Source organism: Trachemys scripta, chromosome 5 (assembly GCF_013100865.1).
Source record: "Trachemys scripta elegans isolate TJP31775 chromosome 5, CAS_Tse_1.0, whole genome shotgun sequence".
Taxonomy (NCBI): Eukaryota; Metazoa; Chordata; order Testudines; family Emydidae; genus Trachemys; species Trachemys scripta.
In genome coordinates this window covers 73,227,094-73,254,794 of record NC_048302.1, presented here as the reverse complement: position 1 = coordinate 73,254,794, position 27,701 = coordinate 73,227,094, and the positions used below count along the sequence as shown (strand labels likewise).

Below are 27,701 nucleotides of genomic sequence, written 5' to 3'. Positions count from 1 at the left end.
GGGGGGTGGCCAGCTCAGAGGGTTTGGGCTCAGAGCTGGGGGTCAGGTCTGTGGGGGGGATGGGGTCGGAGTTGTCTGCTCAGAGGGGCTTCCCCCCACTTCCCCCCTCTCCCAGAGCCTCAGCGAGCTGTGTCCAGGAGCTCCTGCCGCTCGGCCCGCCTGAGCTTGCAGTCCCGCCCCCTTACCATGCGTCTCCGAGCGGGACGACCTCAGGCCCCGCCCGAGCCACACCGCTGCAGTGCTGTACGGGCTGCTCCTGGATGCGACGCTCTGAGGCTCCTGGAGATGGGGGAAGGCGGAGGCGGGGGGAAGCCTCCGACATTCTCGTGGGGGCCCCTGCGGGGCCTGGGGCAAATTGTCCCACTTGCCCTCCCCCCCCCCCAAGCGGCCCTGCCCTGCTGAAGGGTTGCCTTTAACATCCTTGAATGTTCTATTGTCACTGAGCATGCTTCTCAGCATGTCACTTCACGATCCTGAGTCCAGAACTGAACCTTTGGACAGGATGCAGAGATAATGAATCCTCATCCTTTTACTACTATTCAAAATACCTTATGGCTTAGGAGAAAGGTGCACTGGGCTGCAGATCAGAATTAATTCAAGTTTCATGTCTCATACCAACTGATGTTAATAATTTTGTGCCTTTCATAATCCTTATTATTGAACAATGCCTGTCATATTGAATGCACACAAGAGGGCTGAATTAGAATTGTATGGGCAACCTTAAATTCTACCATTTCTTAACGTTTGAGTGCTGGATTTTGCAACCTTAACAACATTCTTTTAATATAGTCTTTCTATATGCAATTTGAACTATGCCATATATTTTTCAAGATCATAAATTTAGACTATCTAGTGGACATGCGTGCTGAAGGGACTGCAAAGTTGGAGATGGTTCTGAAGTGACAGTTCTAGAGATGTATCCGATGTAGTTGTATTAAGGTTTTTCGATCATTTAAGTTTAGCAACATTTATTTGACAGGAAGAGCTGCCATTTTACTCTCATAAATGAGAGACAGTTTTTAGACTCCCTTTCTTAGCTTCTAAGAATATACAAGATTCATAAGTCAACCACTAAGTGTGGAGTCCACAACTGATTATTATATCATTCTGTTACAGTAACTCCTCACTTAAAGTCATCCCACTTAACATTGTTTCGTTGTTACGCTGCTGATCAATTAGGGAACATACTCATTTAAAGTTGTGCAATGCTCCACTCTTACGCTGTTTGGCTGCCTGCTTTCTCCACAGCTGGCAGCCTCCCTACGTGCCCCGCCATCCCCCCTAGTGCCTCCCGCCCGTCAGCAGACCCCGCAGATCAGCGCCTTCCCCCTCCTCCCCACGCCTCCTGCCAGTGGCAATCAGCTGGCTTGCGGCGTTTTGGAGGCAGGAGGGAAGGGGGAGGAGCGAGGACTCGGAGCGCAGCCTCCCAAACACCACAAGCCAGCTGATTGCCCCGGGCAGGAGGTGGGGGGGGGGAGGAAGGGGGAGCCTGCGCCAAGTCCTTGCTCCTCACCTCCCCCCTCCCTCCCGAATGCGGCAGGCCAACTGATTGCCCCGGGCAGAAGGGAGGAGCAAGGACTCGGCGAGCCTTCCCCCTCCCTCCCCTGCCTCCCGAATGCAGCGTTTAGAAGGGAGGGGAAGGAGGGGGAGGAGCCAGGATGCAGCGTGCAAAGTAAAGGGGGAGGAGGTGGGGAGGAGAAGAGGCAGGTCAAGGGTGGGGGCTTGGGGGAAGGGGTGGAGTGGGCGGGCTGAGCATTGAGCCCCCTGCCCCTAATGCTTGCAGAGTAGGGGAAGCTGCCCTGGAACCTAACCCTCACTTAAAGCCACTTAAAGTCGCATTTTTCAGGAACATAACTACAAAGTTAAGTGAGGAGTTACTGTACCTTTTTATCATTTTATTTCCCTTTATCTTTCAGATAGAGGAGTAAGACTGACTTCAGAGAGGAGATCCAGTATTATCTCTCAACTAGGTCTCAAAAAATGTTTGCAAACAAAACCTGACAACCCCCCGCTCCTTTTCCCCAAAACAGGACTGGTTTCCAGGTTAGTTACAAGCTTGAAACATAATGCAGATTGCACAAAAAGTTCCCTTACTGAGAAACACAGAAACCAAAACCTGTTGAAACTCCTGGTTTCATTTGGTTTCTATGTGAACCAAGACGAAACTCAATCATAAGGAGTGAATTTTGCTTCATGTTTTAGGAGCAATACAAATCTGACACTCCAAACAAAACTCTAGATGTATGAACACAAAGATGTTCATTCACACTAACTTTTGCAAACTAAAACTAATTGAGTTTAATACAAATCTACTTGGAGACAGATGTGAGTAAGACACATTTGTACTGATTCCAATAATTCTTGAGGGGGTATGTAACTAATATCAGATTCCAGGATGCTGTAGAACTATTCCCTAGACTCATTTAGTCACACAGAGCAAGCTGGTTCTTTTTGGAAATGTCTACACTACAATTAAATACCCAGGGCTGGCCCATGCCAGCTGACTTGGGCTCCAGGGGCTCGGGCTAAGGCACAGTTTAATTGCTGTGTAGACATTCAGGCTTGGCCTGGAGCCCAGGCTCTGGGACCCCAGAAGGGGGAGGGTTCCTAAGCTTAGGTTACAGCCCGAGTCTGAACGTCTATACTGCAATTAAAGGTTTCAGAGTAGCAGCCGTGTTAGTCTGTATCCGCCAAAAGAAGAACAGAAGTACTTGTGGCACCTTAGAGACTAACAAATTTAAAAATTAAACAGGCCCTTAGCTGACTTAGTCTCGCAGGGCTTGGACTGGCACAGACCAGCTGTGAGTTTTTAATTGCAGTGTAGACATACCCTTAGATTCAAACCTGTAGCGTAAACAAGTTCTGTGTCTTCTTGAGGCAGAAAGAACTGGGAGGGGGCAGGCAGGTCCTGCATGGGGGGGTGAGGGAGGAGGGCGAAAAAACTTAGGACCAGCTCAGCAGAAAGATTAATCTAAGATTTACTGGTATGTATTTTATTTAAGTCTCACCAGGTACTCTTGAGGTGTAAAGGTACTCCCAAGAAAGGGAACAAATTTGGGGCATAGTCACAATGTGTGAACTTTGTTAGCAGCAAGGCAAGAGCTCTCTCACAGCAGGTATCCAACCTTTTCAGATTTATTTCTAAAGACAGTGGGGGAGCTATTCCCTACTGCCCTCATCCTGAGCTAAGAAGAGAAAAAGGAAGCAGAGCTATACCTCCATTCTGATCAGCTAGGAGGCATGAAATCCTGAGAGGAGTTCACTGGAGCCTTTATGGCTATGTCTGGAAAAGAATATGCTGGAAAAGAAGCACAACCCAAGCATCTTGGACTGAGGGAGAGGTAGGGAATCTAGAAATAGGGTACATCAGTGCTACAAGCACTGCAGCTATAGCATACACACTTACTACAGTGACAGACCAGGTTTATCCATTGCTCTAGTAAATCTACCTCCCCAAGAGGCCACAGAATTAACATCAACCTACAATTCTTCCTTCAATCTAGCTGCGTCTACAGTGGTGTTAGTAAATATTAACTTTACTATTTTTAAGTTAAATTCTCAAAATTCTTTTATGTGCTAATCACAAAATCCTTTTTATGTTGTGTATTGATATATTTAGTGCCCTATATATAGGGCCCTACCAATTTCGCGGCCATGAAAAAATCCAACACAGACCATGAGTGAACTCCGATGTCCCCTTGTTCCTAGGAGCGCCCCAGCAAAGGGAGCTCCTAGCTTCGGTTAGGCTGGGGAGGGACAGGACTTGTCCATCCCCTGCACGACTACTGGTAGGGGGAGGATGGAAAGACCAGACCCACCTCCAGGTGCCTCCCCCTGCTACAGGATGCTCTCTGGGTTTGGGCAGCAGCCCCAGAGGTTCCTGCAGCTGGAGGAGGCTTGTGGACATGGGTCTAATCTTCCCTTATTCCTAGGAGCACCCCAGCAAATGGGGCTCCTAGCTCCAGCTGGGCTGTGAAGGGATAGGACCTCTCCCCCGCCCAGAGCAGCTGTGCAGGGGATGGACGAGACCAGACCCACCTCCGGGTGCCTCCCCCTGCTGCAGGACACTCTTGGACTGTGCAGCAACCCCAGAGGTTCCTGCAGCTGGAGGAGGCTTGTGGAGTTGGATCCGATCTTCCCTGTGCTGATGGGAGCACCCCAGCAAAGGGGGCTCCTTGGTGCTAGTCCAGGCAGGGCTGGGGCAGGGCAGGGCAGGACTTGCTCTTTCCTGGCAGGGCTGCTCTTGGATCTCTCTCCCGGCTGCAAATAGCTCCGCACCCCTTCCTCCCCACTCTGTCCAACTCTGAAGGCAGCACAGAAGTGAGGGTGGCAATCCCATAACCTCCCTACAACAGGTTTGCGGCCCCTCCCCCATCCCCTTTTGGGTCAGGAGCCCCATGGTTACAACACTGTGAAATTTCAGATTTAAACATCTGAAAATGTGAACTTTACCAATTTTCAAATCCTATGGCCATGAAATTGACCATAATGGACCGTGAATGTGGTAGGGCCCTACCTATATATATATAGGAACTAAAAAGTTCTTTGTCATTCAATTGAACCTAATGGATGAAGGGAAAATGAACATAATAATGGACTGTGTATAAACTTTTAACCCTACTTTTTACCTTGACTTTACTAATATAGTCCAGGTGTCCAAGGAAGAGAACACTCAAACTAATGAAAAGTGTCTACACAAGTATGTTATAAACAAAACTGGGTGATTGATAAGGAATAGGTGTTTTTACAGATGAATGAAAAAATACAGATGGATGAAATAATGACCCACTGAAAGATGTTTTAAATTCATTAAGAACTATTGGCTCTCACAGATTAGAGATTCCTTTCCACTCATCAACCAGGTAAACTGAGGCACATAAAAGCAATGCCATTAGTAATTAGGAAAACAGAACACAGGGTAAAATTAATTGTGGGAAAGTATATTTTCCTCAAAAAGGATTTTCATTGTTTCACCCTATAAAAGGACACAGGTTTGGAAGTGAGTTTGGAGAGTGCAGACTGCCAGCATCCGACCAGTTACAGAGGAGAGAGAGACAGAGACCAGCTCTTTATGATTAATAATAATAATCTTTTATTAAATAATTCCATCTGAGCCTGTTACTGACAATCTCAAATCATTATTAAATTCAAATAAGCAACAGGGGACTAAGTCAACCTTAGTACGTTATACAGGGCATGAATTTTTTCACAGCCTTGAGCGATGTAGCTAGGTCAAATTAGTTTTAGGTGTAGAGCAAACCACAGTCCCTAACATGGAAATGAGCATTAGGCCTTTAAAATGAGAGCTGTAATATATTCCTTAGAACAAAGATTTAGAATGTGAACTAAACACAACATATCCATATTTACATATTGCTAATGCTTGCTACTCCCCTCCCCTTCTAATTATTCATACTTTGAAGTAATACTGATATGTTTAGGAAAGATTGTTTGCAGACTGTCAACTTTGCCCTTTCAAATGGGTTTTGGGTTCCAGATGATTCTGGGGTTTGTAAGCTGGAACCAGAACCTGTCACATGTAAATCATTGGTTCAGCTCTGAATTAGTTCAGTAGTGACCATAAGTTGTTACCACTCTACGCCTGTTACCACCCAATGCCCTGGTGACCTATGCAAAATGAGTTTTCTGATCTCAATCCAGTCCTTGTTTGGCAAATGTATCTCGTCACAAAAGGCACCATTACCAAGTCCACTTTTCATTAGAGTCTCAGCAGGGAGCCAAGGACTAAATGAACATAGAAACTGAATTATCATTTCAACGCAACTAGTGGTGGTATCTTCAGCTCAAGTTAAAACAAGGGGTAGGACACTGTGTGGAAGCTCTAACGCTGATGACTTGTTGTACCCATCTGCAGCTAAATACAGTAGCAGGCTTCAGACTAAATTAAATAAATATAAAAAATAATAAAGGGGAAAATAGCCTGAACAGCTCCTCTTCTCATACAATTCATCCAGGGTCCGTTAGAAATACTGATTAACATATTCATTCCTGTTTAACATATTCATTCACTCATTGACCTGCTGTCAAAACTACTGATTACAAAAACTTTTTGTAATCAAATGACATGCAATGTTCTGATTTAAGGTGAATATAACCTAATTATTTAATAAAAATATGAAAATGGGTTAATGTAAGTCCAAAAAATATCTGAACTCTTTAAATTAGCCCAAACAAGGTAAACTTGGTTTAGTATTTTAGATACATAGTTTATAAATTCTTTTCTGAATTAAGTATATTAATACTATCCTTACATTTCTTTTAATGTTCTTTTTTTCCCCCTCTCTCTCAAGAACAAGGTGTAGAACTACGTTGGTATAATAGTTCTTGTAATATACCAAACTGGAAAAGCTTAATTCATTTCCATTTTAGTTGGTTAACTTAATTTTAATAAACTATTATCATACATACCTCTAAGCAAATCAAAAAATCATATTCAGTCTTAAAGTACACAATCTTTTGAATGTACTCCTGATATTCTAAAAGGAATACAAAACATACAGATCATATTCACTTAAATACTAAAGTAATTGCTTAATTCTGGAATTAGTGTCACCATAGCGATGAACCCTGTGATCAAACAGATATTCCACATGCCACTGTTTATGCCTCAGATCCTATTAGATTCTAAGCACCCTCAATTCTCTTTGAAATCAATGGGGTAAAACACACTGCACCTTACAGGATCATGACCTTAATTCATACAGGAAACAATTCTGATGAACCAATTACAGTTTAGAAGCTAAACAAACACTTCATGTTACTATTACTATTTATATTCTGATACATTACTGATATTCTGATTGCCTCTTTTATCAATCAATTAGAAAGGATATGTTTATTATTAATTCTCACAACCACATGTCAGACAGGGAGAATTATTACTCTAAGGTAGTGGTTCCCAAACTTGTTCCGCTGCTTGTGCAGGGAAAGCCCCGGCGGCCCGGGCCAGTTTGTGTACCTGCTGCGTCGGCAGGTTGGGCCAATCGCGGCTCCCAGTGGCCGCAGTTCACTGCTCCATGCCAGTGGGAGCTGCTTGAAGCGGCGCAGGCCAAGGGATGTACTGGCCGCCGCCTCCAGCAGCTCACATTGGCCTGGAGCAGCGAACAGGGCCACTGGGAGCCGCGATCAGCCAAAACTGTGGACGCGGCAGGTAAACAAACCAGCCCAGACGGCCAGGGGCTTTCCCTGCACAAGCGGCGGAACAAGTTTGGGAACAACTGCTCTAAGGTCAAGGACACTGCAATATGAGTTTATAAAACTGCCGGTGTAACATGGAAAAAAAGACATTTTAAAGACTATTTTAGAAAGTTAAACTCGGGCATATTCTCTGCTTACTTATGTGCCAGCTACTTTGACTTTTACCTTTTTACACAACTGAGCTATGTAAAATAACTCAATTAAAGCATATATAAGGGATGATCTAGCTTTGAACTTGCTCCACTGAAATCAATTTCAAAACTCCATTGTCTTCAGTAGGAGTAGGATCAGGCTCTATGTCATTCAAGAAATAATATGTCTCATCTTGGAGACTTCTCGAGTTAAGCTGAGTGGATGGGTATCCTATGCAAAACATCTGAAACTGTGCAATGTAAACAAATGACTGTATACAAATTATATAATAACCTAGTAGTGTATTTATACAAATGGTCATTGTTTCTTTCTTTTCATTTTTGATGAAAGAACTATGTAAATTCAAAGTATTATTTGTGGATTGAAGAAATAAAATGCAAAGAACTATGGTTAACCCCATCATTTTGGTGGAGATTTATATGTACAAAGTTTAAGAAATCCCAAGTTATAGCTCCACAACAACCACAATTAGGTCACAGAGTATTTGTGCCTAGCATATCAGATACCATTTAAGACAAAGTTGCCACCTTATTCAGCAATACAAATAACCACACATATGCAAGGGTGTTGAATTATAGCTGGTTTGGAACAATAAGTTTTAATTTCTTGTCTTCTGTACAGCAGTAAACTTTGCATTAACATAGGCCCTGACTGACCACTCTGTGTTCACAAGAGGTGAAAACTCTTTCATGGGTTGAAGTCTCAAGGAGGATACTGACACTGAAGGGGAGCATCACCTTCACAGCACTGTCCTCCCCACATCCAGAGATGCACCTCCATTGGATTCTGGGGGAATGTGGTGCTGTCTATAGGCCCAATCACACAAACATTTGCTAGGGGCACAGTGCTTGTACAAAGTTGTGCTAATACAGTGAATAGTCCCATTTTATGTCAATTTGTGGGATCACACCCGCAGTTAGTGAAACAGAGGATGGCACTGTGCCAAAATGAGCCCGATACTTAGTTCAATCCTAGATTTTTAAAGAATCTAGATGTGATGTTATTGATTGGATCAAAGTGAATTTCATTTGACAAGTTTAATAATAATTTGATGATTATGTTCCTATTTATATATAATTGTTTTATTATTTGTTTTCACTTATAACAATAGAAAATTCATCATAATATACAAATTAAGTAAAGAGGGTTAGGATAAAGAGAAGGGAAGAGAAGTGACTTATTTAACTTCAGGGTCTGCATTAATCACCGACCTCTAAAAATTCAGCCCAAATTGCTTTGAATTTTTTGGGTATTTCTTCTGCAGAATATCAAGTCATTCTATTTAGCTGCAAGTTCAGGCAGGTATCAATGTTTGATGGGGTTCAGGGATACCAGGTATCGCTGAACCAGGTATCAATATTTGATGGGGACTGACTTTTGCATTTTTATGGGATTAATTTTTTAGCAAACAAATCTGCAGTTTAGAACCACATCACCTTGTTACTAGGGAACCTCCAGATATTAGGAATATGTCCAAGAATGAAAGTAAGGAGGGAGAGCTCCAACTTAGCATCCGATATCAAATTGGTCATTTGCAGAGCTGTCCCTTGGGTAGGGCGAATCGGGGTGACCACTCCGGGCCCCACACTTTGGGAGCCCCTGCGGGCCAGTGTGATTGGCCAGAGTGGTCAGTCCCAGAAGACACGAATCCGTCACTTCTGCTCCGGGCCCTGCACCCCACTAGGGAGGGCCCTGGTCATTTGACCCATCTCATACGAGAAATTCTTGATACAAGGGCACTCCCAAAACATATGAGCTAGTGTAGCATCAAGGGAGTTACATTTCAACAGTGGTCAGCATTTATGAGGCCCATTACCTTTTAAGGGGACCAGTATATTTGAAAAAAACGTCTTTTGGTGAATAAGCTGTAGTCTCAGGTCTATATTTGCTTTTGTAATATTGGACATAATTGTATTCCACTGGGTTGAAGACAGTTGTGTATCCAAATCTCTATTCCAAGCAACACTCAAATTTTCAATCTTTGGCAGTGTTTTTTGGATCAGAAATTGTTAAAGGATATGGCTGGCCAAGTAAATCCAGAAAGTTTCTTCCATAGTAAATGTTCTGGAAGTTCTGGAGCTCCAAATGCATTTGTAAGTAAATGTTTAATTAGAGATATTTCCCTGCTCCAGAGAAGGGCAAGTCAATTGTTGAGGAAGATCTACAAATGGTTTAAATCTATCATTCTCAATCAGCTGCAACACAGTTAATTCCTCTCTCCATTCAACCCCTCCACATCAAGGTTTGCCAAAAATTTTAAAGCTAGGATTGCTTCATAGGATCTTCTCTACATGAAAGAATGGACAAAAGCAGAACTTTCTAGACCAGTTTGACCAAGCTTGCCTCACAGCTATTATTGTGGGACCACTGGAGCCATTAAATCTATAATAATTTGATCCCTATAATGCCTGAAAGGGGGAGAAGGTATACCAATTCTCAATCAACCCGAACCCAAGGTAGGGTCTGTGCCTATCTTTCAATCTTCTCTGGCCCAGATGGAGCAGTTGAGTACCTGGCCCCAAAGTCTGAGAATGACTATTGCATGAATAAGAGAGAGTTGACTGAGCTGAAGTTAGTAGGCTGGGGAAAAGCAATTGGAAACCATGCTAAGAATTATATCTGCTGTTTAGAATGAAAATATATGCCCATCATTTGTTAGTAAAGTTCACACAATCTCAGTTTCACTGTTGAATTTATTTATTACATGATTATATAGCAGCAGGGGCGAGCACAACTTCTCCAATCTACATCTGGCCTGGAAGTTGCAACCATTTCTTTTGTTTAGGAACTTTAATACCATCAACTATGCCATTCTCAATCGGAGATTAGATTGCTGCACTGCACTCTACATAGACCCACACCTTAAATCAGTGTGGAAACTGAAGCTGATAAAGAATACTGTGATCTACCCAATTCCTATATACTATACATTCTCACCACAAGCACATTATACAAGTGCTCCATGATCTTCAGCAGTTGCCTATTGTTTTCTGTATGCAGTTTAATTTACAGTTGATTTTGAGCTATAAAGACATAAATTGCATGGGACCTACGTACTTGAGAGATGGCCTCTCTCTCTACATGACACAATAACACCTGGATACACAAAGACATTTCAAGTTGGAGCTGCTTTGTATATGAAAGCAGAACCTGTCAATATAATGTTTTCTGGTAGGACCCCCTCACCTCTGGAATTCACCCTCACTCCTTGATCCAAAATACCCATGTTGACTTTGGACACACTGGAAAACCCATCTATTATCCTCATGCTTTTGGAAAAGTTGGGCTGATATTTTTGGAAGAAGGATAGAAGAGAGAGTATTATATCATTTATTATTGGTTGACTAATTATGTTGCTAAATCTGTTATTCATTGATTATCATAAACTTTATAATTTGTCAAAAAGATATCTACTGCTACTATGTTTTAGAAAAATGAAGCAAAATAATTAATTTCTCTAGAAAAAATTAGCTATTTAGTTTCTTACAATAATTCCAACATGATGTGTAGTGCCTGTAATTTAAGGACACAGGACTCAATCCAGCTTTCCACTTCTGAGAGTTAGAAATACCGCCAGTAAATTCAATGTATTTATACCAGTGAAAAATTGGCGAGAGTTCAGAATGAGCCTCATCTTGTCTGATTCTATTTCAACCCAGTTAAACAGTATTTTAAAATATGCTCGATCACAGCTGTGACCCTATACACTCCTGTATTTACACCATACACACTTCTGCAATATTTGTACAAATGATGCCTTTCAGCTAAACCAGCGGGGATTCTCCTGAGCCTGTACTCGAGAGACAGAGAATTAACATGGCTCCTGTACCCAAGAGAGACACAGGAGACTGAATTCCTAGCAGGTCTTTCTGAATTTTAAGCCAAAAAAATCCCTTTGGAAATGTAAGGCACACAGAGAGATTCCATCTTTTGCCTACACCTGAGGAAACAAAAGACCCAAGCACTTTTTGCTCTGTGTCTTGAGTCCTGGCTAGAGGGTCTGGTCAGACAAGTTGCCAGAATGATTGGTGATAAAACTACCTTGAGCAAAGTCTGTAGTTTATGTTAGATCTTAACCATCTTTCTTAATCTAGAAAGCATATGTTTATGCTTCAATCCCTTCTAATTGGTATCGCCTAACCTATTTTTTGTTGTTAATACACTACTTGTCTTTTTACTATAATCCAACGCAGTGCTATGTTTGAACTGAAAGGATTGTTACTACAGTTAAAGTGATAAACTGTACTTTTGTACAGTCCATATTATTTTCCTGAGTGTTCCACGAGGGGACTGGACACTTCAGGGCAGATGGTATGGGGGAAATTCAGGACTAGGGGATGTACTGGGGTCACCCTGCAAGCAGTAACCCAAGCTAGTGGAGACCAGGGTGGGGCCGCTGTGTTGTAGGCAGGCTAATGGGGGGTCACAGCACTTGAACTAGGGCTGCAGCACACAGACACACTCAGGGAACTACATGATCGTCTGCTGGCTGTTGGTGCCCAGGCAGTGAGACATAAGTGCAGAGCATTTAAGGCACCCAACATTACAGGGCAGGTTATCACATAGCCTCTCACTCATCTGGGTTGAACCCTGAAATGTTACAATAACACAAAATAATATCCTCAGATTAATGACCGCATATCAAAGCATAGCGTGTTACAGAAGGTTTTTGATATCTCTGTTGAGACATTTTGAAATTAACAGGTGCAAGGTTTCTTAATGAAGAACGTAACAAAATACATTCATAAATCCTGACATTGCTTTGAGGGTTAAAAAAGCCTTTTCTACCTTAAAAAACATCTGTGATCCTTCTTTACTCATAATATTGTGCTAAGTAAATTTAGAATGTCAATATTTAAAAAGCAGGATACTGAAAAAAATAACACAAAAAGTTGTTTTGAACGCATTGAAATTAGAATGTATACACCCATGATAAATTCCAACAATTGCAAAAGTCTAGAAGATAGACGTGTACAATTCCTAGAATGTATTAATTAGTATTATTGAACATAATATTGTATTAAATAGATACATAACCTTAAAATCATCATTTAAAGTGAAGCTCTATTCTGAAAAGCAACTCTGTGATAATGGCATCATAGAGTTCCATGTAATTTTCTCAATAATTACAGATCAAATGCACTCAGTTTATAGTTCAACATTTTTTCCTAACTGCCAACTGTGCCCACCCAACCAGGACTCTGAGTCAACCAGTTTCCTTCTTTCTTGCACCTTCATAAGAAGTTTTAAAGGTTCCACAGGCCATACTGACCTTTAATTACATTTGAGGCACCCCACTGTCTTCTGATTAAGCTCTCAGCAACATCCATCCAACACCATTGCCATCCATGAATTTGCACAAGTGTAACTTATTACCTGTGCTGGAAGCTTATTCATATTATTGTTTATGCAGGATAGCACCAGACATTAATTTAACCATAATTAAGGCTACATTTTAGTCACAGGTATTTTTAGTAAAAGTCATGGACAGTAAACAACATTTCATGGCCCATGACCTGTCCGTGACTTGTACTATATACCCCTGACTAAATCTTGGGAGCAGGGCAGCCTGGGGCCCCTGCTGGTGCTGGGGGGTGGGTGGGCGGGGTGGCGGCAGGCTCCCTACCTGGCTCCTCACGACTCCCTGGAAGTAGGGATATGTCCCTCCCTCAGTTCCTAGCTCCATGCGCTGCCCCCGCCCCAAGCACAAGCTCCGCAGCTGCCATTGGCTGGGAACCACGGCCAATGGGAGCTGCAGGGGTTGTGCCTGTGTGCAGAGGCAGTGCACGGAGCTAGGAGCTGAGGAAGGTAGGGACATGTCACCACTTCCGGGGTGCCCCTCCAAGGTAAGCACTGCCCAGGGCCCTCACCCACTCCTGCCCGAGCTGCTCAGGCGGCCCCCAGGCCAACCGCAACGGCCACTGCAGAAGTCACAGAGGTCCTGGAAAGTCACGGAATCTTGTGACTTCCATGACCTCCATGTCAAACTCGCACCCTTAATCATAATTCCTTTATTAAATTCAAAGGCCAAATTGTATTTATCAAGTTGCATCAAACGTGCCTTCAGTGCCCTAAGCAATCATCACACGCATAACAACATACAGTTATAAGCAAAGATCAGGTACTTACAGCATGATTAGGCCATGGGTGCGCAAACCCACGTTGGACTCGTTGGCTCCAACCTAATAATGAATCTTTTAAGATTTATTCTTTAACAAACAATTTATGCCATTGCCAACTGCTAACTTTAGCAAAGATCCAGTTTTGGGAAGTTTGGGGTTGACCCCTTTTCCTTCCTTGAGTAGACAAGACATTTATGACTTGGGTCCCCTACTTTAAGATAACATTGATACGTTAAAGGTAACTGTTTAAATTACTAGGAACAATTCCTGATCATTAGAGGCTTCTCTTTTTCTTATCAGACACATTTTCAGCTCAGCATTTTTCCCAAAACTTGTCTTGTCACATTCCTTTTAACTTTTGAATCTATTATTTTCAAGGCCTTGTTATATTTTCCCCTATATTTTCAATGTCTTTCCATGACTGCTAAAACCCCATTATTTCACTCCAACTATGAAATATATATTTTCATTCATTCCTATCCTGGTACATACTTTTGGTTGTGGCTTTTATATAAGTCTATATGTTATTTTTTCCATATTAAATACCTGGGAAGAAAATAAAATATAAATACTTGTGTATATGCATGCATACACATACAATGTAATTGCAACTGCTGCTTAGCAGTAATTTCCATTCAAACTCTTTGAAGGATATTGTGACAGGTAGACTAGGCCCAGAAGCCCTCTGCTGAAGGTCTCAGGGTCCTGCCACACCCCATCCCAGAAAGGAGCAGAAGAGAGATCCTCCAAGTGGCTTAGAGTGGCTGCAGGGGAAGCAGCCAATCGGGGCCAGGAGGCCCGTATAAAAAGGAGCAGCAGAGACGGAGTCAGTCAGTTGCTGCCTGGAACTGGGAGAGGATTGTGTTTCTGGCTGACTAAAAGAGCAGCAAGACCATGGACAGCTCAGTGTGGGCAGGAACCGGGGAGCTAAGAAGGCGCTCCTGGCTGGCTGTTGGGACTGAGTAAGGACTGAGCCCAGGGAAGGCTACAGGTAGACAGTGTCTCCAGGGAGGAAGCCTGGGGGGTACACCACATATCAGGGCTGGGAGAAGGTAAAGACTGTCTACCCAGAAGGGATTTGTTCTGTTCCACGTACAGACAGTGTGTGAGACTCGGATGGAGGGCTGAGTCACTGAAGACCCACCGAAGAAACCATCAACCATGAGAGGTGGGTGCTGACCCCATTACGGATATAGAGAATATTTAAGAATCAGGGAAGTGTAATAATTATAAAATAGTTAAAGCCATTATATACAAGACTACATGTTATATATGTAGCAAAATTATTCATTTAGTGTATACTAGATCTGAAATCCTGGTCCTAGCTTGGGGCTGTTTAAATAACCACCTCCTCTGTATACAACTGAATGCTGGACTGTCCTGGTTTGTGTAGAATGAGTACTGATCCAGTCTAGTCCACAAAGATAAGTTTGTCTCAGTAAGTTCATCATGTTGCATACATTATGTTGTGCTGTCCTTACAGGGCTTGTCTATGACCTTTTCCTATCATAAATTGCACCATTTTAACAAAAAGTATATTTTAAAAACAGATTTAGTTAAATTGGTACAAATCCCTGTGTGCAAAATTAACTAACATGCTTTAGTTAATGCTTTTTTAAGCACCACATAATTATCTTTGTCTACACTAGGTGCTATGTTTAAATATGTTATCTTGTGTAGTTAACCCTAGAAAGAACTACTGTGTTCTGCATGTATGACATATTTATTTGGCATATGCAATCTGGTCAAGCCATTCCAGTGTTCTCATCAACAACGTTCAAAGCACATTATATGCATGACATATAAAGAAGAAACACTAAAAGCACATCTTCAGTATGATACTATATCTTGGTCTTTCTTGAAGGGGAAAATGTCCAGTATCTGACACTGATTTAAGAAGATAACGTTCAGATGAGAATATGTGGCCTGATACTATTCCCACTTATCTAACTGCGAACAGGAATGAGCCCCGAGAGAGCAGCATATCTTGCAAATATCTAAAGAAAGGTTAAAAAAAAAAACTTGGATAAAAAGGAAAAAAATAACTTTAAATACTATCTTCAGCTACAAAACACTCATATGCAGCATCCCACAAGGCTCAATTATCTCCCCCATGTTATTCAACATCTTTATCAAATTGTTGGGAGAGCTGATGAGACAAGATGGACTGAAGTGCCAACAGTATATAGATTATATCCAGCTTTACAACTCCTTTATACAAAAATAAAGTGCACCATCTCCCAGATTTCTTACTGCAAGATTCAGGTGATCCTGTTAGGAAGACAGAAGATCCTTGAAGAACCTGCTTCCCATATAACATCCCAAACTACAGAAGGCATCTCTTCTCAGAATATGAATGCAGTCTTCAGCATCTTGAAGGGGTCCTTTTAAACTCTTCAATGCTACTGGATGCTCAAACAACCATGGTGCCAAAAATCATCCACTTCCATCTGCTATTCGCAAGAAGTCAGTGCTCTAATCCCATGAAACTCTGAACTGGACACAGTGATTCGTGCATTCATGACCTCCAGAGTTACTACAAATTCTCTGCCCTGATACTAAAATCTCTCTATGGGATTGGCCCCAGCAACCTGAGAGATCCTCTCTCCCTCTACGATCATCATCTCCACTACAGCTATGTTCCACCAGAACAATTCACTGTCAACCAATAGGGGGAGACTTATGAGTGCAGAATACCAAATTTTCACAGGTGCTAGACAGAGTATGGAATACATTCCTTAAAAAAAAAAAAAAAAAAAAAAAAAACCACCACCTCAGGTATCACTTCCAGAACTAATTGCAAAATTATTTTCTTGTATGGTGCCTTTATTTAATAATGTCTTCACACATGTGGCGACAGACCCATTTACTCACAAACAAAAATCATAGAAACTAGTCAAGTTATTTCTCCTATAGGTTGGGAAGGTAGAAAGAAAGATTATTATTGCAATTCCTACTTTTAAATATTTGGGAAGTGCTCCAATACTATAGTGATGGGGACACATAAAACAAATAACATAGCTTTTGCTTTTTCCTATTAAAAAATTTCAGGGAGAATAGACTTTTCAGTATTCTCTTTGTTTCTTATCAAGGGGTAGCCGTGTTAGTCTGTATCTACAAAAACAACAAGGAGTCTGGTGGCACCTTAAAGACTAACAGATGCATCTGAAGAAGTGAGGCTTTTACCCACGAAAGCTTATGCCCAAATAAATCTGTTAGTCTTTAAGGTGCCACCAGACTCCTTGTTGTGTTTGTTTCTGAGTTGCTTTCTACAGCACTCGGCAAGCAGATGACCAGGGATTTGTACTCCTTGTACATTGGCACATACCTTTTCTTTCCAGTCACACACCATCTGAGGAAGTAATAAAGTCACATCTTATCCTTAGCTCATGCTAATAAACTTTTTTTTTTTAAAGGGGACGTTTATCTCTTGAAAACTGGGCACATACAGCTAGTGTTGTGGGTACCAGACTTTTGTGACTGAGTTTCTCTGCTCCCACCGCCTCCTCAGATTCTACCTGTATTCTAGAAGCATTTTTAGAAGGGATGTTACTTCATTATATAAATTGCAGTTTTCTACAAAGAAAGATTTTGCTGGGAGATGAGGTTTGGAAAGTAAGAATGTGGCACTGGTGGTGTTCTTTACTAGCAAACTAAAGAAAAATGGCCCAATTTATCCTTGATATTTAACTAGGGACCATATAATATGACCACCCCTCCCATTCCCCACCAGCACCAGAGGGACAACAGAGGAATCTCCTGCTCTTCAGCCCCAGGAAGTCAACAGTGGAAAATCACAGAAAAGTAATAATGTACTTCATTACCACAAATACCACAACAATACCACAACTCAGCAGCAATTTTTTGACGATCATCCTGCAATTCCAGCAGGGACTTAACTGTAATACAATTAGAGGTATTCTCAGACTTTTTATATTTTCAAGTACTGTTTTTGATTACACTTTAAGGTCATATCTTGATACAGATTTATGTGCAGAACTCCCAGTAAAGTCAGTTGACATTTTGTGCAAAAATCAACAATAGGATATAGTTTTCAGAAATATAACATGCAAATAGTAGAAATAATATAGAAGAATGTTACCTTTAAATTTCCACAATGGGAATGGAAGTTGTGTCTGGATCAGTGCCACTGGATACTACTCTATACATTTTAGTAATAATAATAAAAAAATAGGCTCTACACTGGTACTATCCTTCCCGTATTTAAATATGAAAATTTCTAAAAGAAAATATGCAGTGTTGTTGTAGCCATGGTGGTCCCAGGATATTAGAGAGAAAAAGTTGGTGAGGTAATATCTTTTATTGGACCAACTTCGGTTGGTGAGAGACAAGCTTTTGAGCTTACACACATGAAGAGACCAGAAGAGCTCTGTGTAAGCTCAAAAGCTTCTCTCTCACTGACAAAAGTTGTTCCAATAAAAAAAGACTCTCACCCACCTGGTTTCTCAAAGAAAATATGTAATACTATGAAGTCTGGTACATTTCAGGTGGCAAAGCAATGTGTTCTCCTCTATTACACAAAAATATTTGTATGGAGTGCTAAGCTAGCCACTTCCCACTCATCTTTCAAATCGTGTATTAAACATTTTTACTTTTTCAAAACTAAAAACAAGACTTTATTGGCTATTTTGTTTTGCTAAATTCTGTGCTCTTGATTGAGTCGAGAAATGTCAGCACACCCAAAACCCTCTAGCATAGAAGTATAACTCCTACCAGTCAAACCCTGTTTAATCTCTTGCATAAAAATCGCATGTTCAGTTTTTATCTAGAGAAGGATAAATTTCAGCCTTGCTAATTTGGAACAATAAGTATCTCGAACTGTTTACTATATAAATGTTTTCATAACTCCTTTGTTTCCCCTCCCCTTTGCAATAAACAGAATGTTTTTATTTTGTGGCTCAGTCCTTAGAATGTACCTTTTTTAAACAGAAAAACTTGCTTAATGCATTAATAGAAATGTAGAACCCTGAGTTACTGATTCTCATACATGCTGCATTTTGCTTGTCAAAGGGGTATGTAACATGTACTAATTTAAAATTCGTTTTTGTCTAAAAAGCAGAAATACCTTTTGGAATTCCACATTAAATATTGTCCAAGTGCAAAAGCAAGGAAACATACAGTTAATCAATTCCCTTTTCTCCACAAATATCACTAAATGAAAAAGTTTTAATGTAATAGTAATACTATATAGTTTAGACTGCAAAAAAGGAGCAGCTGTGCTGGCTTCTGACGTTGAAAGCCAGCCCCGCAGAGTGGAGGTAAAAGCCTTTCCACCCTATTCCCTGCACAGTATAGAAGGCTGCTGGAGCAGCCAGCAAAAAATGCAGAAGGAGGTCTAATGTCTGTAGACACTTTCAGTGACTGAACTAGAGGCACCAGCTCACAGGCATTTTTCCCATTTTTCCCCACACTTAGCCTGAATCTATGACAGGGAAAGGTGACTGAGGATACATTGGCCTGATCCTTTGGTCCAGCCAAGGAGTGTTTTAGTACAGAACCCAAGTGGGGGAAAAAAGGTGGCTGTATACCACCTCTGCCCTCTTCCTAATGCTGGAGCACAGCTCAGCTACCGGCACAAATCAGGGCCTGTCTAACTTATGCCAACTTATAACAGTAGGGTTGTTACATCAGCTATAGGTTGCCGGAGTGAAGCTCACTTTAGCCACATTCCATCTGAACTCCTACTTGGGGGTTAGGATCTGGCCCATTGGATCAACATGGAAGGCAAAAGAGGAGGGAGATGGCATTGAGGGGAAAACGTTAAAAAAAAAAAGAAAACAACGAGACATGTACCTTTGACATTTTGCTTATATCATCTCTATTACTAGGTTTATGTCTTGTCTGTTTAAATTGTAAATTCTTCAAGGCACCATGGCTCCCTGTGTGCAGCAAGTAGCACAAGCAGACTGTGATCCTGAGTGGAGCCTTTGGTCACTACTGCAATACAAATATAAAATAATGCAAAAATTAAATTCACTAATTTGCACAAAGTATACATTTTGCAGTACACAATTTAAAATAAAGAATAATACATCATGCTGAAACAAGTAGGAACAGTTGTTCTGCATAAGTAAACAGCAGCTGAGTTATGACTGCTTTTGCATTTCTTGACTTTGCAATTTTAAACTTGAGTTATGAGGACTGAAAAGTCCGCCTTACAGTGACAGACAAACTCAATTTATTTAGCTTATCAAATAAAAGATTAAGAGATCACTTGATTACAATCCATGTACCTAGTCTGGGAGAAGATTCCTTTTAAATAGAGGGTTCTTCAATCTACCAGACAAAGGCATAAACAAGAGCCAATGGCTGGAAGTCAAATGAGACAAATTCAAACTAGAAATGAGGTGCAGATTTTTAACAGTGAGAAGAATTTTATGAAGGGATGTGGTGCAAACAGTAATTGTTCATTCTCTATCACTGCATTCAATCTTAATATCAGAACTGGATGTCTTTCCAGAAGATATCTGGACTCGTAGAAACAATCCTCAAACCATGCAAAGGGCCAGCTTCCTCCAGGACAAAACTGACTTCCTCCACAAACTCTGCAACATTAACAATCTTCCTCAGAACACCATGCTTGTCACCTTGGATGTCATTTTCCTATACACCAACATCCCTCACAATGGTGGCATAGCTGCCTGCCTCAATATTTACAAGACAATGGACAACCCTCAGATATCCACTTCAAACTCATCCACTGCATCCTTACCCATAATAATTTTACATTCAATAACAAACACTTTGTCCAAACCATGGGAACTGCCATGAGTACTGGGATGGCTCCCCAGTATGCCAACCTCTTCATGGACCATCTTGAAGAAGAATTTCTAGACAAGCACACCACAAAACCAAGGATATACCTGAGCTACATCAATGCTATTTTCATCCTCTAGACAGGTGACTTAAATTCCCTCACAGATTTTCACCACCATTTCAACCACCACCTGTCCATTAAATTCTCTCTCGAACACTCCCATGCTAGCATCAACTTCCTGGATACCACAACCAGCTTCAGCAATGGAACCCAACAGAAAACAATATACAAGAAACTCACAGATCACCACACCTACCTTCATAGATCCAGTAACTTCCCCAAATACATCACAAAATTTATCATCTACAGATAGGCACTCATATCACAGGATTTGCTCAGAGGAAAAAATCCAGGATACATGCTCAAAACTACCTTCACCAAACAAGGACACTCCACCAGAGAAGTAGATTGCATCATGGAATGGGCCACCCAAATACCCCAAGTGAACTTGCTTCAATACAGAAATAACAACCCCTCCAACCACACACTCCTAGTTGTCACCTATCACCCAACACTGGAACCCATACTGGGTACCATCAAACAACTTCAACCCATACTTGATGGGGGACCTCATCCATAAAGAAGTCTTTCCTGAACCCCCTATTCTGGCCTTCAAACAATCCCCCAACCTCTCCAAGCTCGTCGTCAGAAGCATGCTCCTACATACCAGGACACATCAACTCAAAGCAGCACCAGACCCTGCTAGAAGAACAGATGCAAAACCTGCAGACATATCTCAATTGCTACAATGATCAACACACCTTTCAAGATCTATGGGTCCTACATATGCCTATCGCAACACATGGTGTACCTCATCCAGTGCACTAAATGCCCCAATAATAAGTATGTGGGTGAAACCAATCACTGTGCACTTGAATGAACTCAGATAGGAAAATGAGAAAAGACAAAAACACAGAGATTACTTTATATTTGATCTATCAGTCCTCATATTCAAAGGAAACCTGCACAACACTTTCAAAAGATGAACTGGAAGCTTAAACTCCTAACTTTGCCAGACACTAAAAAATCATGGACTGAATAGAGACATTGGATTTATATATCAGAGGGGTAGCCGTGTTAGTCTGAATCTGTAAAAAGCAACAGAGGGTCCTGTGGCACCTTTGAGACTAACAATTACTTGCATCTGAAGAAGTGAGGTTCTTACCCACGAAAGCTTATGCTCCCAATACTTTTGTTAGTCTCAAAGGTGCCACAGGACCCTCTGTTGCTTTTTACTGGATTTATGGTTTATTATAACAACCTATAACCCACTAACAACCCTCTCTTTCTTTCCCCCCACGACTGGAAGGGTGTTAATAGGCCACTTCACCTTGAATGGTCCCTTGAAATATGTGTTAACTACTTGCACTAAGCAATCTGTTCCACCTTATATTTAGCTGTGATTCTCTGAATAAGTTTCCCAGGCCTAAAGGAGAACTTTGTGTAAGCTCAAAAGCTTGTCTCTCTCACTAACAGAAGTTGGTCCAATAAAAGATATTACCTCTTCCACCTTGTCTCTCTAATGTCCCAGGACTGACATGGCTACAAGAACACTGCATTTCCAAAAGATAACTTCTGGTTGAACAAAAGTATATTGGGTATGATGCAGAAATTACCAGATGAATTTCTATGGCCTATGTCATGCAGGAGGTCAGAAAGTGATTGTAATAGTCCCTTAAAATCTATGAGCTTTACTACCTGTGTCGAACTGATTAGACAGCTCATTTACACTTTGATTAGATTTAGAAATCTTTCTAAAATAATTTCCAAAGTTATCATTGGATCATCACTGTCTAAAACAACCTCTCTGAGATGCCAGGGGGAATTTTATTTCCCCAACAGAAGTTCCTTTGATATGTTGTTTGCCTCAACAAAGTATTAGAATTGTTTGAGAGTATCAACAAGTATGTGGATAAGGGTGATGCAGTTGATTCAGTATACTTGGATTCCCAGAAAGCCTTTGACAAGGTTCCTAAACAAAAGCTCTTAAGGATACTAAGTAGTCATAGGATAACAGGAAAGCTCCTCTCATGGATCAGTCACTGGTTAAAAGATAGGAAACAAAGGATATATAAAAATAAATGGTCAGTTTTCATGAAGAGAGGTAAACAGCGGCATCAATATTGGGATCTGTGTTGTCCAACATATTCATTAATTATTTGGATGAGAGAGTATGTGACACTGCACCCCATATTCGTCATAGTAATATTATTATAATATGGTTATGGCATAATTATGATGCATTTTGTACAAGATATGTCATGTGAGGTGTCATTGGAAAAGTTATGATTTGCTGAATGATTTCCCAATGTGTATGCATGTATCATTTTTGTATCTGAAGTTATGAATATAGACTACGCATCTGTATTTCAAATGTAGTTTCACCTGGGTAACCCCCACTACACAAGCTGCTTTCAGTCTAAACAGCAGGAAGTAAAGGGCCTGTTCGGGGTAACAGGCCATTAAAGAAAGAACAATAGGTCTTCCGAGAAGCTTATCTCCCACCTGGTGAGCATTCCTGAAAACACTACAGGCAGCCTGTGAGTGATGGCTGCTATGACTCTGCAAGGACATGTGGCCACATGATGCTGGACTCCATCTTGGGATGTCAGTATTTTTCAGAGGTGAAAGTAAGCTGGTCCGGTCCGGTACAAAGACTGAACTGGGGGAAGTGCTGGACCCAGGCTAACTGGATTTCTAGCCTGTATACAAAACACCTAGGTATTCCAAGATGTAAAGCAAGTGCAGCCTGCTTCTTAAGAATCTGCAGCCTGTTTATATCATCTCTTAGGGTGAAAATCTGCTAATGCATATCCAATCTATTTAGTATATTAAACTTAGCTTGTGGTTTTTTGTTTATTTGCTAGGTAATCTGCTTTGGTCTGTTTGCTATCCCTTATAAATTACTTAAAATCTGCCTTCTGTAGTTAATAAACTTGTTTTTGTTTTAATCTAAACCAATAAGCTTTGACTGGAGTGCTTGGGGAAAATCTCTGCTTGATTACCACAAGTATGTATTGTTCTCCTCACACAGAGGGAGAGGTGGACCGGGTATTAAGCCCATATACTGGCCAGATTTGACCAGGGCATGACGGTACTGCTCTGGGGTCCCAGGCTGGGAAGTTGGTGATTAGAGAGCCTGCATGTAACTACAGCTGGGTGTGTCCCTACCTACATGAATGCTGGTGAAAGTGCAGGCTGGTGGGCTTTGCAGCTTTTCACAGCAGTACAGTGTGAGAGGAAGCCCAGGCTGGTGGGTCGGAGGGCTCAGTGGTACCCCAGTTTTAGGTGGCACCCTGGGGGGAACCTGTCACAGAGTGAATGGCAAAGTGGAAATTTTTGCAGATGATACAAAATTACTCAAGATTGTTAAGTCCAGAGCTGACTGAGAAGAGTTACATACAAAATGACTGCCTCGGAAGGTGTACTGCGGAAAGGGATCTGGGGATCATAGTGGATCACAAGCTAAATATGAGTCAACAGTCTAACGCTGTTGCAAAAAAAGCAAGCACCATTCTGGGATGTATTAGCAGGAGTATTGTAAGTAAGATACGAGAAGTAATTCTTCCGCTCTACTCTGCGCTGATTAGGCCTAAACTGGGGTATTGTGTCCAATTCTGGGCGCCACATTTCAGGAACGATATGGATAAACTGGAAAAAGTCCAGAGAAGAGCAACAAAAATGATTAAAGGTCTAGAAAACATGACTTATGAGGGAAGATTGAAAAAATTGGGATAGTAGTCTGGAGAAGAGAAGACTGAGAGGTAGGGTGACCAGATCGCAAGAGTGAAATATCAGGACACGTTGGGCGAGCGGGGGTGAGGGAGAGGACGACAACGACAGACACAGGTGCACAGAGCCATGAGGGGGGCCCTAGGAAGCTCCGAGAGGGGGCCCTAGGAAGCTGCGAGAAGTGTTGTACGGCCCCTGATGCAGCCCGCACCACAAGCCACAGGGCAAGGACACCTACTGAATTCAATGAGAATTTTGCATGTGAATTGATGTATCTAGTTCTGAGATTATAAAGCCAGAAGGGATCTGGTGATCACCTGGTCTCACCGCCTGTATAGCACAGACACAGAACTTTCCCAAAATAATTCCTAGAGGATAGCTTTTAGAAAAACACCATGACCCTTAGTATATTGTTAATCATTAATTACTCTCACCATTGAAAAGGTATGCCTTATATCCAGTCTGAATTTGTCTAGCTGCAACTTTCAACCATTGGCTCATGCTCTACCTTTCTCTGCTAGACTGAAGTGCCCATTATTAACTATTTGTTCCCCATTTAGATACTTACAGTCTATAACCAAGTCACTTCTTAACCTTCTTTTTGTTAAGCTAAATAGATTGAGGTCCTTGAGTCGATCACTATAAGGCATGTTTTATAATCCTTTAAATCAGTCTTGTGACTCTTCTCTGAACGCTCTCCAATTTATCAATATCCTTCTTAAATTGTGCACACCAGAACTGGACACAGTATTCCAACAGTGGTTGCACCAGTGCCAAATACAGAGATAAAATAACCTCTCTACTCCTGCTTGAGAGTCCCCTATTTAGGCATCTGGTCACCCTATTTCTGTATGCATTTCCCCAGGTTTTTTTTTGTAAAAAATCAAAACTGAACTGCCCCAGAAATTCTGTCATATGGAATCATTGTGAAACTCGCATGGCTCCAACCCTGCCGATGAATCTTTAGATCCACTGCACAGACTTCTGCCACTTGAGCTAATGGAGTAAGTGATGGCAGAGGCAGTAGGTTGTCATCCTATATGTGATAGATCAGCTCTATAGGGGGATGAGACACTTTTTTTTGCCACTGGGTTTCACAGATATCTGCTGACAAAAGAGGAACTGTGAAACTCAGGAATCCTGGGTCTATTCCAGGCTCCTGAACGGAGTGGTCTCTAGTAGTCAAAGACCCTTCTTCCCCGTCCCTTCCAGTCTATGTCTATCCTATTGCTGTCTAACCCGCCCCAGCTCCTCATCTGATTTTAACTGTCCCCCACTAACGCTCTGGATTCCTTGTCCCAGTTTCCTGGTCCTGTCTCACTCTCCTCTCTCCCCACCCCCATCCCTCAGATGGAATGTTCATTCCAGACTGGCAAAATTATAAGGCTTTCCAACATTTCAACACTTCCCATTCTAAATTTTCAGTTGCTTAACTATAGGCTAGCTCTGCCTACAACAAAGCGTATTCAGAACCTCTGTTTAAAGGGATTATAAGTGTAGCAACCTCCATCATAACTAATCACCAAAGATTGAACCCGAGCCATCCAGACTTAAAAGCATGAGTTTCTACTACTTGAGTGCAAGATATAACTCCCTTAGCTGGTAGCTATACCGTTATCCTCTAAAAATCCACCAGAGGAGGGCACAAAACACATGTTGGACAGTGAATTACAAAGTGCCAAATATTATTATTAGACCTGCAATACTTTTCACAATGAACATCAGCAGGAGATAAACTGGGAGTTTAAGAATATTTGAAAATCAATTTTAGAATAACATTCAGTGCTGTAGTTTAAAAGAAAAAAACTGTTAAAACTCATAACTTAGCAGCGTTTGGGGAAAAAAAATTTCTAGGAGCTATGGGATACAAGTTAAGAATGTTGAAACAGGAAGATGTTATGCTTAGTTACCACTTGGGCAAGGCGGCGTGCTATGTAATACTTGCAAGATTTCACTGTAATGTTTTACAATATATAGCAGTGCAATGCTGATTCCATTGATATTGTTGAGCAATTTATGCTGATTTTATTTCAGCCCACATTTTAATAGTTTTGAATACTGTAGATCACAATTTTCAGCTCAGTTGGTCTGAACGTGCAGAGCTTTAAAACTCCTATGCTCTAAACTGTATATTAACTACAGTTTTATAAACCTGCATGTCAGAGAACTGTGTGCCACTACTACTAGACAGTGGCACAAGGCAATTCAGTGTGAATCAAGAAATGTAGGACTGGAAGGGACATCAACAGGTCATCTAGTCAAACCCCTGCACTGAGTCAGGACTGAGTAATAACAACTAGACCATCCTTGACAGGTGTTTGTCTAACCTCTTAAAAGACTCCAATGACTGCTATTCCATAACCTCTCTAGGTAATCTGTCCAGTGCTTAACTACCTTTACAGTTAGGAAGTTTTTCCTAATGTCTAACCTAAATCTCCCTTGCTACAATTTAAGCCCATTGCTTCTTTTTCCTGCATGTCCTGAGTGGGACGGGGGTGGGTCCAGGCAGTGGGATTGGGGGGAGGTCGGTGGGTGCGTGGGGATGGACCGGAGGAAGCAGGGTGGAGGAACTGAGGGGGACAGGACTGGGACTGGGGGAGTCGGGTGGGGGGGCTGAGGGGAGCATGAATGGGACAGGTTAGAGAGCTGTGTAGAGTGGGGTGGGGGAGACAGTGGGGCTGGGCTGGGGAGGGTCGGGGGATTGGGGAGAGGGACAGGGTCTGGAGGGGATGAGACAGAGTGAAGCAGGACTGGAATGGGGGAAAGTTGAGGGGGTGGGACAGCAAGGGGAGCGATGGGGGTGGGATGACGGGGGAGGCTGAAGAAGAGATTTGGGGTAGGGGAAGGCTGAGGGCAGTGGGTTAGAGGGAGCAGGGGGACTGTGGGGGAGGCTGTTGGAATGGGGGCAGGGAGTGAGGGCAGGGGGTTCGGGGTGGGAGGTACAGGGGGGATTGCGTGGGAGGCTGAGGGAACAGGGTCAGAGTGGGGGCTGAGGGCAGTGGGTCAGGTCTACACTGGCACCTCTCAGCATTGCTGTGCCGGGCGGCAGACCTGCACCAGCGCTACCCTGGCGATGGAAGAGTCCTCAGTGGAAATGCAGACTTCATGACCAAGACCCTCCTCGTCACTTCAAACCTGGCGCTGCTCTGGTCAGGCGCTAGGCTCTTGTCACTTTCAAACCCATGCAGGGTATCTAGCTCTTTTTCAGTTCTCAGGTTAAGAAAAGCCTCTGCATTTTGTGAGGGCTTCAGCATTCACTTTCCTACTTGACAAACTGTCTGCTTGACACATTGCTTCCAGGGCATTCATCTTTATTCATTATCGGCAGGTCCATCAGATTAACAAGCAACACAGGGGGAAGCAACACAATGGTATCATGGATTTTTAATTTTTCAAAGCACTTTAGCCTCAACAGGGATAACAGCAAAACTGGACAGAGCAGATGGGTGTCAGGATGGGTTGGGTTTTTTTTTTTTGTTTTTTTTTAAGTGAAAATGTTTGGGTCTGAGCAAAGGCTGCAAACTTCTCTTTGGAAACCTCTGCTGATCTTTTGCCCCAGGGGCTAACGACAGCCTGGAATCCGAGACAGATTTCCACATCTATGCAGGGTGAGATGATCGGGGGGGGGGGGGGGGGGG

The 27,701-nt window shown here is 42.0% G+C and overlaps 1 protein-coding gene across 3 annotated transcripts in view; it reads right to left on the bottom strand.

Moving 5' to 3' along the window:
- Nucleotides 1–27,701, bottom strand: part of WDR17 (WD repeat domain 17) — a 107,157-nt gene that overhangs the window by 76,870 nt on the left and 2,586 nt on the right. For 2 of the 3 annotated variants that reach the window (XM_034771137.1, XM_034771138.1), the window contains exon 2: nucleotides 19,308–19,451. The exons of the other annotated variant lie outside the window; for it this stretch is intronic. In XM_034771137.1, the coding sequence (XP_034627028.1) occupies nucleotides 19,308–19,316 (9 nt within the window). In that variant the 5' untranslated portion in view covers nucleotides 19,317–19,451. The remainder of the gene's footprint in view (nucleotides 1–19,307; nucleotides 19,452–27,701) is intronic. 3 annotated transcript variants of the gene reach the window in all.